This window comes from Sus scrofa, chromosome 1, assembly GCF_054392235.1.
Source record: "Sus scrofa isolate SSC_HxYL_T2T_F1_AM1 chromosome 1, Sscrofa_HxYL_maternal_Yorkshire_Landrace_v2.0, whole genome shotgun sequence".
In the NCBI taxonomy this organism is placed as follows: Eukaryota; Metazoa; Chordata; class Mammalia; order Artiodactyla; family Suidae; genus Sus; species Sus scrofa.
Genome location: NC_139383.1, coordinates 25,588,865 through 25,603,266, shown reverse-complemented (window position 1 = coordinate 25,603,266; position 14,402 = coordinate 25,588,865). Strand labels below are relative to the sequence as shown.

The 14,402-nt window shown below is 36.9% G+C and overlaps 1 protein-coding gene across 20 annotated transcripts in view; it reads right to left on the bottom strand.

Annotated features, from left to right (window-relative positions):
• Window positions 1-1,422: 1,422 nt before the first annotated feature.
• REPS1 (RALBP1 associated Eps domain containing 1) overlaps window positions 1,423-14,402 on the bottom strand; it is an 83,997-nt gene continuing 71,017 nt past the window's right edge. For 10 of the 20 annotated variants that reach the window (XM_085025091.1, XM_005659169.4, XM_021087338.2 and 7 more), the window contains 8 exons: window positions 13,100-13,172; window positions 11,767-11,885; window positions 10,761-10,825; window positions 7,967-8,149; window positions 6,734-6,829; window positions 4,738-4,886; window positions 3,595-3,700; window positions 1,423-1,689 (listed from right to left, as the gene is read on the bottom strand). In XM_085025091.1, the coding sequence (XP_084881217.1) occupies window positions 1,621-1,689; window positions 3,595-3,700; window positions 4,738-4,886; window positions 6,734-6,829; window positions 7,967-8,149; window positions 10,761-10,825; window positions 11,767-11,885; window positions 13,100-13,172 (860 nt within the window). In that variant the 3' untranslated portion in view covers window positions 1,423-1,620. The remainder of the gene's footprint in view (window positions 1,690-3,594; window positions 3,701-4,737; window positions 4,887-6,733; window positions 6,830-7,966; window positions 8,150-10,760; window positions 10,826-11,766; window positions 11,886-13,099; window positions 13,173-14,402) is intronic. The other 10 variants (XM_085025119.1, XM_005659170.4, XM_085025041.1 and 7 more) reach the window with 1 other exon arrangement.

Below are 14,402 nucleotides of genomic sequence, written 5' to 3'. Positions count from 1 at the left end.
GTGGGTTAAGGATTTAGCATCATCACTGCTGTGGTTCAGGTTGCTGTTGTGGTACAGGTTTGATTCCTCGCCTAGGAACTGCATGCCATGGCATGGCCACAAAGAAAATTTTTTATTTTTATTTTTTGTCTTTTTAGGGCTGCATACTCAGCAAATGGAAGTTCCCAGGGTAGGGGTTGAATCAGCTGTAGCTGATGAGCTATGCCACAACCACAGCAAGGTGGGATCCGAGCCACGTCTATGACCCACATCACAGCTCACGGCAATGCCGGATCCTTAGCCCACTGAATGAGGTCAGGGATTGAACCTGTGTCCTCATGGATACTAGTTGGGTTTGTTACTGCTGAGCCACAACAGGAACTCCAAAGAAATTTTTAAAAAATAATTCTTAAAAATTTAACTTGTTAAAAATTGTACAAGAGTTAAAATACTGTTTTATTAGTGTAAAATCACACTTTTGATTCTTTTGATATATCCATGCAGCTTAACATCTATGATTCCACAAACAGAATAAACCATGAAAGGAGTATCTGCTGTTAGTTAGCAATAAATGCAAATTTACAAATGTAATCAAAATGTAAATATATAACACAAAACAAATTCTGAGACACGACATCATCCTCAATAGGGCACACTTAAACCCTTTGTTAACAGGAAAAACTTATCTATGGCAAAAGAATGGGTGATAAGATAGCTAAAAGTAAACTAGAAATCGTAAGGAATTTCCACTTGTTCTGTAAATAATTGAGGTCCTCAGAAGTTTTAAAAATATTATGTGAAAAAACTTGCAAAGACTGATGAGTATAAACTTCTAATTCAGAGTTAAGTGCATAAATCATGCAAAAGTGGTGATGTTTGTAAGCTGGATAGTACTTATTTTGTTTGTGGTATCAACACTTTCCCCTTGCTTCTAGGGGACAAAGTCCTGTCTTCATGGTTATTTCATAAGTTTACATGACTGCTGCTAAATTAAAATCTTACACAAAAGTTTAAGTCACAGGTGAAACAGATCAACTTTTCACAACGGAAACATAAAATCTGACCCCCAGGTTGACACGGAAAAAGTCTGAAAGTACCATATGACTCTTGAAGAACTGGATTACTACAGAGCTTAGGGTTAAAGGACGCCTTATCTAAAATAGTGCTTTCACATGAAAAATCTAATTAGAAACTCATTTTAAAGATTTTTACAAACCAATATGGGTGCTTTATGTTAAGTATTAAACCTAAAAAATTGACAGTTTATTTTATTTTGTCTCCTTTTGCAAACTTCTGAGTCTGTGCTTGAGATGTAAATGAGAAGCCTAATCAGTGTGAGGTTTTGGCCACATAAGCATAATGGGCCCATTTTAGGTATGTATTCCTAAATGTTACGGCATGACCAGGGCGGGCTCTGTCAACAAACACAATACACCCTCCAGAAAAAGTCATCCTGACCTTTTTATTGTTGAAATTAAAAAATAAAAGATACTTAAATACATTGGTGGACATATAGGGCAAAACAGAATCATAAAATTTAATGCTGAATTTAAGCAGTGAACTGAATGTCTGGGTCTCCAAATTGGCTTTGAACCCAAAACCGCTTAAAAATGGGTATGTTCACAGTTAACGGCAATTGGCTTAGAGGTGAGAGAATGGTCGAAGTTGTTCCAGTTGAACTTCCAGGGAAATTCTCTCCTCAAGGACATCCTGAAAAAGATGCAAAGCTAAGTTATGCTTCAGCATATACAAAAATGAAGGCACATCTAACAATAGCTCTGCATTGACAGAAAAATTTAAATTTGTTAAGATGAGAATGGGACAGCTGCTCATATTTTAAAAGGATATTTCACTTTAGAAACATAATCATATCTTACATGTATATAATATATGCATGAATTTTGCATAAAGCCTCTCCCTTGCAGTAACTGCAGATGGATGAATCTATTAACGTAGATTCTTTCCCCTGGTGATTATATCTGGTCATTACAACTCTTGAACCTCATTTTGAGTTTTGGTTTCACAAAGAATAAATGTATTTCAAATCAGAATTTCTGATTGCTGTTGATTCTGAGCAGTCTTTTCAGATAGCCAACAACTTCCAATTCATCCACTTTCCTTTTTTTTTTCTCTATCACACTGATCGAATCATGTTTTAACCAGAACTACCTCTTCCTATTTTCTATTCCCAGAGATAATGAACCCACAAACTGACTTTTAAAATAGCTCCCGTATACATTTCTATGGTTTCCCCTAGTTCTTCAGAGCAACATGCATTAACAAAATTTCCATCTTCAAGGTATGGTACTAGCAAGCTTGTCATTATTAGTTTTACATTCTTCCTTTACAATGGGCCAATTTCATAATCATAAAATAGCTACAAATTATTTTGTTTGATCAAAAAGTTATATAAATATTACATTTTTAATATTTATCAAATGCCTAACTTGTGCTAGGTTTTGGGTATAAAGACAACATGGTTACAGGTCTGTCTAGGACAGTCCCAGTTTATCTCTCATGTCCTGGCCTAAATATTAACACATTCTCTCCCTCTTTTCTCTCAGAAGTATCATAGTTTGACCAATATATGTTTGTCACCCTAAACACAAATAAATGATTTACCCTCACTGAGTTATGTTTAAGTACGACAGAGCGACAAATGTGACACAGATGTGGACAATGTGATACACGCTAGGTAAGGGATATGAACAGAATGTTATGGGACTGCACTAACTCTATTCATTTTACATTTCCATGGACTCATTTTTGTGGTTTAAAACCTTGCTACCCAAAATTGGGGCCAGAGTCCAGCAGCATCTTCATCACCTGGAAGCTTATTAGAAATTGCAGAATTCTCAAGACCCACACCATACCTGACATGGTCAGAACTTGCATTTTAACATGCCCTCAAATTAAGTACATACACTCTAAGGTTTGAGAACCCTTGTTTTACAAGATGTGAATGCTTAATAATTTGGAGAACCATAATTAATTCTGGCTGTTAATTTTATTTGTAGGGATTTAAAGAAATCATGGTTAGCCATAAAAAGTAAGAAAAACAAACCCATTCCTCTCAAGCATAGATGACAGGAGTGCAGGAGGACACAATGGCCCTAAGCACCATTTCTATTTAAGGGGCGTCTTTTCTTTTCCATCTTAGAGATGGTCTGAATTGCCCCCATTCCTCTTCTTCTTTAGCCCCATTTAAGTCCCTTTAATAGAATCTGGTTGTCTTTGATAAAAGGATGAACTAACAATACTCAAATTATTTTATAATTAAATTGTAGAGAACCACATATATGATATTAGAGGTACCTGAGGTCACAATGGATTTCATTATGAAAGTTAAGGATCCTTAAAGGAAAATGATGCCTCGTATATGTGTAAGATAAGGCAGTCATACAAGGCAATCATACCAGAATTGAGTATAGACAATTCTTTCTAATATTAAAAGACTTAAAGGTGTATAAAACACTTTAGATACAAACTTCTCTTGCTACATGGAAAGTTTCATACTAGCATAAGAATTGTTGGATCACCTCTAAGTTCTCGTTCAACTCTGAGAGGCTTTGAGTCCATGGAACTTCTTAAATAAAGATTCAGAAACTACATTACCTTTAATTGTTGCTGCAATTCACTATTCAATCTGGCCAAAACTGTGTTGGTTTCCTTATTGTGTCTAATTGATGCCTGAATAGCTTTCTTATCTTTCCCAACAGACCTGAGAAGATAAAGAGCAAAAAAACCCATAACCTTTATTTTTACCTTAAATTCTCTTCCCTCTTCCCTGATCTGTCTCTAAGCAGAACGCAGAGGGCGCATCTTCACCTTGTTAGCACAGCTCAACCTCGACTGTTCAGTGTTAATGGTCAACCAAAAGTATCTAAGCTTTAGGAGAGGCTTGTTTTCTGTTGTTACTTTTTTTTTTTTTTTTTTTTTTTTTTTGGTCTTTTTGCCTTTTCCAGGGCTGCTTCCCGCAGCATATGGAGGTTCCCAGGCTAGGGGTCTAATCGGAACTGTAGCCGCTGGCTTACACCACAGCCACAGCTATACGGGATCCGAGCCGTGTCGGTGACCCATACCACAGGTCACGGCAAAGCCAGATCCTTAACCCACTGAGCAAGGCCAGGGATTGAACCTGCAACCTCACGGTTCCTAGTCGGATTCGTTAACCACTGAGCCACGACGGGAACTCCTGTTGTTACTATTTTAATGGTTATTATTCTGAAGAATCATCTGAGTTTAAGTCAGTCTAGAGCAGTCATTAACTAACTTTTCTGTAAATGGCCAGATAGTAAACATTTTAGGCTTTGTGGGCCATACTATTTTTGGTGAATATTCTCGTTTCTTTTCTTGCTTGCTTGCTTCTCTTTTCTACAAAAATGTAAAAGCCCGTACTTATTTAGCTCATGGGCCTTACAAATACAGGCCATGGGCTGACTTTAGTCCATGAGCCCTGGTATGCTGATTCCTGGTCTAGAAACATCAATGTGTACTATAATTAAAAAAAAAAAAATCTGTCCTAGGGTTTCCAATAGGGTGTTAAAATTGAACTGGAATTGTACTTAATAATAGAAGAAAAAAGTGAGAAGAATATTCTGCCTACTCATAAGTGAGAAACTCTTGAAGAGGAACAGTTAAGAACCTCTTCTCAACTATAGGATTAGTCTGACCACAGTTTCTTTCAGTTTGATATTTTTCATTTTGCCATGCTTTTTGTTCTAGTAATTAAATGTATTTAGGAATGGCTCTGATTACCTAGGAATAGAAGGTTGTGATGCAAGAACAGCAGCTAGGACACCTGTCTTTTGTGTATGCTCATCAATTTCTGGCCTTAATTCATCTTCTGATTTTAATCTTCTTCGAACAGGTTTAGGTGGTGGAGCAAGAGGTGTTGTACCTTTGCTCTAGAAGACAAGAATTTCATTCATAATGAGCATTTCTTGAGGACATTCACAGTTACTTTGCCAACATCATATGCTTTAATCTGTTCATTCTACAAAAATTAAGAGTCACTCGTCCTGCTTTAAAACAATTTATATATTTGTGGCAGGCAAAAGTTAAATTATAATTTGGAAAGGATGTTCCTAGTAACATCATAATTATAAAGGTACCTACTAGACAATTGTTTTAAAAGAGTGACATAAACTCCTTGAGGCCCAAATTCTGACTTAAGGCTATAATATTCAGTTTTAACAAACATGATACCTGCTCAAAACATAATTGTCCAATAACTATAAAAGGGAGGCTCCAGAACTATGCATCCCTTATCACCATAGGATTGCTTACTCGAAAATCCTAAGATATATTATCTTAATGAGTAAAAAAATTTACAAAGTAGAAAGCTAGGCAATTCTTTAAAAACCCATCACTAAGATGCACAATAATTATAACTCTTGAAGATGAGTAGATGTATTTATTGGAAACTGTAAATCTGTCCTCCACAGAATCAAAACAGTATTTTGCTATTTACCATAATCTGATATGACCTATTAGTAAAACAAAAATAAGAGACCACCGCCATCTCTTTAAGTGCTATTTTTAATTTGCTGCCATTAGCTGACAAAAGTAAAATTCACTATTTAAAAAACATAGAATTATTAATGTAATAAAAAATAAAGTGTCCAGAAAGTAGAATTTAAGCACTTTCAGAAACACATGCTGTTTTACTAATTATTGGGGATATCTCAAGGATAACAGAAAAAAAATTACCAAAATTTTTCTCTCAACAGGAAGTATTCTGATAACTGTAACTTACTTTGACATGCAAATAACAGATAAGAAGGACTGCTATAGATAGAAGGATGGAGACATAGAGCAAGTATATTAACGCAGTGTAAAATATATATATTCTTCTATTTCTTTAATTCTGGATTTATATGAGATGACAGATATTCACTAAACATACTATAATAGTCATTCATGATGTATGCAAATCAAATCATTATGCTATATATCTTAAACTTATATAGTGCTATATGTCAATTATATCTCAATACAACTATATGAAAGATATAGTAAATATTAATGGTACAATCAAGATGTGGGTTTACTGTTGTACAGTGTAAAATTCTTTCACCTTTTCTGTATGTTTAAAAATTCTCACAGTAAAACACTGGCAAAAGTTATTAAGACAGTTAAAGAAAAAGAGCAGAGTATAACATTAACCTTAGAGGGCTGATAACTCTTCCTTATTATACTCAGAACTGCAATAAAATAAACTGCATATGATAAACACAAAAGTTCTACCTCATATAATTTGGAAGAATCTGACCACCTGTGGCATGCATTAACATAGATGATAGACTATCATCTAGAATTTTTAAACAGCAAATCTTTTTTTTTTTTTTTTTTTGCCTTTTAAGGGCCACACCTGCGGCATATAGAAATTTCCAGGCTAGGGGTCGAAATGATGCTGTAGCTGCTGACCTATGTCACAGCTACAGCAATGTGGGATTTGAGCAGCCATCTACACCACAGCCCACAGCAACAACGGATCCTTAACCAACTAAGCAAGGCCAGGGATCGAACCCATGCCCTCATGGATACTAGTGGGGTTTGTTACCACTGAGCCACAACAGGAACTCCTAAACAGGCAAATTTTGTTCTGAGATAGACTAAACATATTACAGCTAAAGGCAGTGAAATGGATTAGATGATCTCTAACTTTATTTCTGAGATTATCAAGTTATTTCATATAACTTTTGTATGTATGAAATGATCAATACTAAAAAAAAAAGAGTTTGGTATATACCACATTGGCGGGAGCAATAGCAGCTGTCTTTTCTTCAATTTTACTATCTGTTTTGGCAACTCGAAGGGAACTTGCAGGATCAGAAGCTTTTTCAACCTAGAGATGAATTTATTATTATTATTATAAGTTATATATAATAAACATATGCACAAATACATGTAACAAATCAGAGAATAAAGTATTTATAAAATATTCATTTTGACAAAGAAATTGGAGCAGAAGATGAGAAGGAATTTGAGAATATCTTGTAAAATGATCATTCTCTACTACCGAAGGGCAGAGAGGGGAGGTACCAGATCTCTGAGGGGGTAGGGACAGCTGAGGATCTGGCACTGTCTGGGGAGTTCTTTGGGTTGGGGGAGGGAAGCATCCATCCCAGGGGAGTGAGGAGCAGTACCCCGTGCACACCTGTATTCCCCAGAGACCCACCCTGCCTTCCTGGAGGTGCAGCCCATTCCCCTAGCGGCCTCAGGCCAGGCAGGAATTTAAGAGGATTGAAGTGGCTAGTATAAACTAGTAGAAAAGTTTCCACAGGTCAAATCTATAAGAAACCTTTGTCTAAATTATGCCAGTCAAATAAGCAGATTTTTAGATCTGTTAGATAAGCTCAGTATAAGCTGAGACAATCAGTTGTTCCCTCCAGCTCCACATTTACACTTAGGACAAGGATCCCTAGAGAAGTTCCTGCTACCAGAACTAGAGTCTCTAAGAACACTGTCTACAAAAATTAAATATTGACATCCTACAGTCTGCAAGTCTATCTAACTAAAGTGACTTACACTCTCATACGATCTTCACCAAATCACATAATCAAATGCTTAGCATTAAGATGCAATCCCACAGAGTGACTCACTCTCATACAAACTGGTAATCATAGCTTCTTACTATACGGAAATCTTCATCAAATTTCACAGATGCTTAGTGTTAAGATGCAACTCCCAGAACAGTATTTTCACCAGGACTAGACGGTTCTGTTGGCGTCTTTTCATGTGACAGCTACCCTTTACCCAGATTTTGATTCCGAGCAAGTATTTTACTGCAACCAGCAGGTATCTGAGGCCAATAAGAAACTGAGAAGCACTGACCTAGGGAATATAAATTCTCTAAAAGAAGGAGCATCAGATATTTTACTCACTGATGTCGTCTATATTATCTCTTTTATATGCTCCTCTTTTTAAAAACCGCCTATGAACATGATATGGGAAAATTCTCAAAAGAATCTTGAAAACTAACCAAGACCTCTGGATGTTTCTCAGCTTCATCATCCTGTTCTTCATTTACATTTGATGCAGCAAATACTTCAAACTGGCTGAAATCTGCAAAATTTGGTTGTTCTGGTATCTGCTGAGGTGAGGTACTGGTGTGAGTTATCAGGCCATCAGCATCCACTGGGCGATGCACAACGGGACCAGGAGCCTACATGATGGTTCAGAAAAGAGGGGCACAGATTTAATTTGTGTTCAACGTCACAGAGTAGCCTTTTTTTTTTTTTTTTTGAAAATTTACTATAAGGATGCTCTGTTTTATTATCTGAAAATCCAGGGAGGAGAGCTACAGTAACATTTAGCTCTAAAAAACCTTAAGTGAAATGCTAAGATACTGAAAAAATTTAAACCTCCAACAGAAAAGATACTTTTACAATATTCTTACTGCCAAGAAAGTACATCAAAGTAGAGGGAAAGGTCTGGCCCTAACTTCTGATTCTTCCCTCACATCTATTTTGTTCTATTCCTTGCATCCGTTTTTTTTCTGAATTGGGCCAATCCATAAACATTTGTTCTTTAAAAAAGTTATTTTTAAAAATGTTTCAGGAGTTCCCATCATGGCTCAGTGGAAATGAATCTGACTAGTACCCATGAGGATGCAGGTTCAATTCCTGGTCTTGTTCAGTGGGTTAATCCAGAGTTGCCATGAGCTGTGGTGCAGGTCACAGATGCAGCTCAAATCCCCAGTTGCTGTGGCTGTGGTGTAGGGCAGCGGCTAAAGCTCTGATTCAACCCCTAGCCTGGGAACCTCTGTATGCCATAGGTGCTGCCTCAAAAAGACAAAAAACAAAACAACAACAAAAGTTTCCTTATGTTTCTAAAAAGATTGTTTTTAAAATGTAAAGCAGTGCTCTGGAGCTGCCCTCGTGGCTCAGTGGTTAATGAATCCAACTAGGAACCATGACGTTGCGGGTTCGATCCCTGGCCTCGTTCAGTGTGTTAAGGATCTGGTGATGCTGTGAGCTGTGATGTAAGTTGCAGACGTGGCTTGGATCCCGAGTTGCTGTGGCTCTGGGGTAGGCCGATGGCTACAGCTCCGATTCGACCCCTAGCCTGGGAACCTCCATATGCTGCAGGGGCGGGCCTACAAAAGACAAAAAAAAAAAAAAAAAAAAAAAAGTAAAGCAGTGCTCTAACTAGTCTCTGACACTCCAGTGTGCTTTCCCTCAGTTCGTCCTCCACTCCTTGGCCAGATCAATTCTTCTAAAACCTTCAATCGAAAAATAAACTTATTGAATATTTACTTTGATCAAACACTACAGATATAATAGTGAACAAGCAAATAAGGTCCATGCCCTAATAAAGCTGAGAGTCTAGTGCCTAAGAGGTAAGTAAACAAAGGAATTAAAATACAGTGTGAGAAGTTCTATGCAAAGGAGTAGAGGATGCTACAGAAATAAGTCTGAAGTTTCTTTCTTTCTTTTTTTTTTTTGTCTTTTGTCTTTGTTGTTGTTGTTGTTGTTGCTATTTCTTGGGCCGCTCCCACGGCATATGGAGGTTCCCAGGCTAGGGGTTGAATCGGAGCTGTAGCCACCGGCCTACGCCAGAGCCACAGCAATGCGGGATCCGAGCCACGTCTGCAACCTACACCACAGCTCATGGCAACGCCAGATCGTTAATCCACTGAGCAAGGGCAGGGACCGAACCCGCAACCTCATGGTTCCTAGTCGGATTCGTTAACCACTGCGCCACGACGGGAACTCCTGAAGTTTCTTATCCTTGCTTACTCTTTAAAAATTCCCTGTATCTTTTAAAAATTCTTCCTTCTTAGTATAATATAGGAAATGCTCTGTCCTTTCCCACCTCTTCAATTTCCTTTGCCATCTCTCTAGTTGTACTGAACTCAATGGTTTTTCCCTGAAGAAAATGCCAGGCTTACCTTACTGTGGATGGCCTTTCTGGTGGTAATGCCCTCTCTCCCCAAGAAACAGCATTTTATCTTTCAAGTCTATGCTCAAGTCTAACTACCTTCATTTCCTTAGTCCTTTTCCATGTGATCCCTGACTTTACTAGCTAGGAAAGCTGTGCCAAAGCATTTTACAAATATGTCTACTGCAGCACCTCTATGATTGTTGTTTACAGATTTGTCTTTCCCACTTGAGACAAGAGACCAACTCATTATCCAGTACATGTACTTCTGTTGGCACGTTAGATAAAATAAATACTGGAATATTCAGTATTCAATATTTCAGTATCTTTGATGATTAGGAAACCATCTTTTAACCTGCAAATAACCAATTTCATTGTAAGAATCTAATTCAGAAAAATCAACCAAATTCATCATGTAAAAAGGTCAGTCAGTCACATAAAACTAAGCTAGAATGCAGACTCTATCTCAGAACATACTAGTTTTATGCAGACGAAAATAACGTCAACCAAGGAGGGGGGCAGAAGTCATCTAACACTTCCTTCATCTAACACATTCAGGGGGATGCAGCGAGGTCACTCTGAGTCCTCTGCTAGATCCAGGACATACATGGACTTCTCCTAGCTCTCAATCCATTGTGCTTCGCACTAAAGCCTCCTTTGTCAAGACGTTATCATTTGGTTCACTTTTAAGCTTCTTCAAAAAATAAATCATTAGAATTCTTATCTTCTAAAATAAGACCTGGCTTCCCTGAATTAAATGTACATTAAGAATAATAATTATGAAATCCTCCACCTTCAAAATAATTCTAGAATTGAATCGAATATCTAACAGACAAATTGATAGAGGGGACTATAACAACTGATGTTTAATAATGAATACCTACGAGAATTACCTGTGAGGGCTGTGGTCTGGGAGGCACTGCAGGAGGTTGGGCAACAACTCCAGCCTGTTGCTGTCCTGTGTGAACACATAGTCTTCTTTTTAGTAAATATATACTTACTTTCCTAGTAGAACAGACAGGCTGAACGTGATCAAATGATAAAGATTTCTAAGACCTCAGTTCTTCTCTTGTTCTATCGCCTGAGGCATTCTTGACTTCTTGCTCCCTGTTCCCACAACGCTATTCATTTTTTGGTTTGCTTCCCATATTTCTGACTGCTCTTTAGCTATCAAACACGAAGACTTCCAAGTTTTCTCTTTTCATTTAATGCTCCAGTCTATCATTTCTATGTAAACGATTCTCAAATAATACATCAATCTTTCTTGGCCCACAAGTCCAATGGCCTGTTGATTATTTCCCTTTCTTAGACATTCCAAACTCATAACATCCAAAACAGAACACTGTCACCCTCTGTTCTTCTAAAATTTCTAGTGGCATCTTTCAGGGTCTCATCTTTATCATTTGAACTCAAAAATATTTTATTTTATTTATTTATTTTTTGTCTTTCTGCTATTGCTTGGGCCGCTCCCGCGGCATATGGAGGTTCCCAGGCTAGGGGTCTCACTGGAGCTGTAGCCACTGGCCTACGCCAGAGCCACAGCAACGTGGGATCCAAGCCGTGTCTGCCACCTACACCACAGCTCACGGCAACACCGGATCCTTAACCCACTGAGCAAGGCCAGGGATCGAACCCGCAACCTCATGGTTCCTAGTCGGATTTGTTAACCACTGCGCCACGATGGGAACTCCAAACTCAAACATATTTTACCTAAGTCATTAAAGAGAAGAAATTCCCTCTCATCTGCTATTTTTTCAATTCAAAATTTTTCTTCAATCAAAAAAATAAGATATATAAAGAGAAAATAAAGTACAATACAGTGTACCTTTTTAACTTTATATTAAAAAACTTGGTATCTTTAATTTAATATAGCATATATTATGGTTCTCTAACCCCTACCTGTGGTGACTGAAAAGGTCCGATTCATATCTAAAGATGATGATCTAGAATGAGAGGGCTGAGGCCTTGGAGGGGGAGGTGGTGGTGCAGTGTTATCAGGCGACGTTCCTGACTGAGACCTGCAAAATTCCCCATTACAAATGGTTGTGCTATTGGTATTGGAACTTTTCTTTTCAAGATTTCAAACTTAGCTAAGCAGCAAAGGATTTTATTGGTGTGACATTTTCAACAGATGATATACAGTATCATAATAAACCAAAGAGTACTGCCTATGACGTGCATTCAACTAGTCGTTTAATATGGCAAATAAACTTTATAAAGTATAATTATACCTATAACATTTCAAAAAAATAAGTTATTAACATGAATTGAAGATAAACTTCTAATGTAGTGTAATGTTTTCACATTCAGTTAAAAGTAATATTAGCCCAAAAAACTATTTTCATAAAAGAGAAACTCTACTTTAGATATGGTTAGCTTTCAACTTAAAGTCTGATAAGCGGAGGTAGAATCCAGCTCAACTATGTGAAGTGCCCATTCCTGTGTTACCAAAGGCCACCTCATTTTATAGGTGATTACACTCATGCTCAATTCTCTCTCAAGATTCACTAATTGGCCAGTGAAGTCTTCCATATTCTGAAAAGAGTCTTAAAGATTCTGGAAGTCTGATCCTCATAGGAATAAAAAGTAGACTACAATCCAAAATGATGAGAACTCAGATATATGAAGAAGCAGCCTTTTGACTATGTGAGCTCTTGGGAAGCTCGCCAGGTATGTGGTGAAAGGATCCTTATAATGTGTGAAAAGCAGGGGAGAAAATGCTTCTGTCCTATGAAGTTTGGAGTGGACGTGAAGCCCTTGCAGTTAGATCCCTTGACAACCTCACCCTGCTCTCACCTGTTCTTGTTTGTGCCTGAAGTTACATGCAGTGCAGATCTTTAGGGTGGATGGGTAGCCCAACACTGGTCTGTGCTTCCAGATGACATTTTAAAACACTGAATTCCTTTGGTAATTGCCCTTAAAGCTATAAAAGGAAATCTGCACATGTCTTAATTAAGGAGATTCTCACTGCTGAGCTACAAAAAGGACTGTATTCATTGCTACTGCCAAGAAATTATCAGCTCTTTTTAAACCTTCCAGAGAATACCAAGAAGACATAATGGTTCCTTTTGTTTTCCTATTAAAGTTTGTTATTTCCCTTTTAAACAAATCAACAGGTAACCTAACAACCTTTAGAGAAGTGAAGAAATAAAACATAGAGAAAAATAATCTACACTTGACTTTAAATAAAACAAGGTATTTTAATATGCTTTTTATTGACAGAAACACTGACCTTTGGCGAGTTACATTGTTCCCAATCTGTTCTGGATCCGAAGTAAAAGAATCTGAACTACTGTAACCATCTGCTGATAAATGGGATATATACTATTTGTTAGTAATAACCATTTTTTCACTTTTTACTATATGTATCCTAAACAAATATAACTAAAATTACTGTTTCAAATTAGAGATATTCAAAGATTGGCTAACAGGTTGACATTTCATCACAGTGTTATTGACTGTAAAAAATTAAATATAATCTTAAATAAATCATGACCTAATTATACAACAAAATCTATACACAGAGAACAGTTACAATCTAAAAAAAATTTGTATTTAATGACAGAAAACTAGTCAAAATTAGTAAGTTACATGGATGGAGGGTACAAAATAGTACATATATTACAATTTCATTTCATATAAAAATATAGCATGCACAGAATGAGGATTAAGGTTGACAATGAATGCTAATCATGGTTATCTGTGTAAGAGTGAGATTATGAATAATTTTCATTTTCTTATTTTTGTTTATTACACTTAAGCACAGTGTGAATGATTTTGTAATACAAAATTAATTTTTAAAGAACTAGAAATATTTTAAGTAAAAAAATAATTTAAAAATTGCTAATGTAAAATTTTTTTAATTTGATAAGGGAATAAAATGTGCTTAGACAATAAAATTTATAAAATTACTATTTTAAATTTCCTCCAAGTCTCACAAGAGAGCAGAGAATCTCAAAAGCAGACTAACAGTTGTGACACAATAAAGAAATTTTAAAATAGAAACTCCAGGAATAATTTGAAAAAATGCTACTACATAATTTTCAAGAGTTATACATTGATGGGACTGGTTGTTTGGTTTAGTTTCATTTCAGAATGTATCCTTTTCCTTTTTCTTTTCAAATCACTGAGAAATTCATTTAATTGGTACAAGCTCTTCCCCCATAAACCTCCTGTCACAGATATCCTCAATTCCCAGTTGCTCTGGCATAAAATCTCTTGAATCACCCTTGACTCCTCTCTGTCTCACACTCTATATCACAAAGGTAAGCAAATCCTGTGGCATTTTCCTATAAAAATCTATCCAGAATCTGACCATTTCTTAGCACTTCTACTGCTACCACCCTAGGCCAAGCCAGCATCTTCTCTTGCCTGTATTATCATAACTGTCTCCTAAAATGGTCTTGCCCTGTTTCAACTCTTGCCTTTTTCTGGCCTATTACCAATACAGCAGCCAGAATGATCCTGTTAAAAAGGAAGGTCAGATTATGTCACTCCTCCATCCAAACTTTCTATGGGGAGGGGGGGTTGGGCTG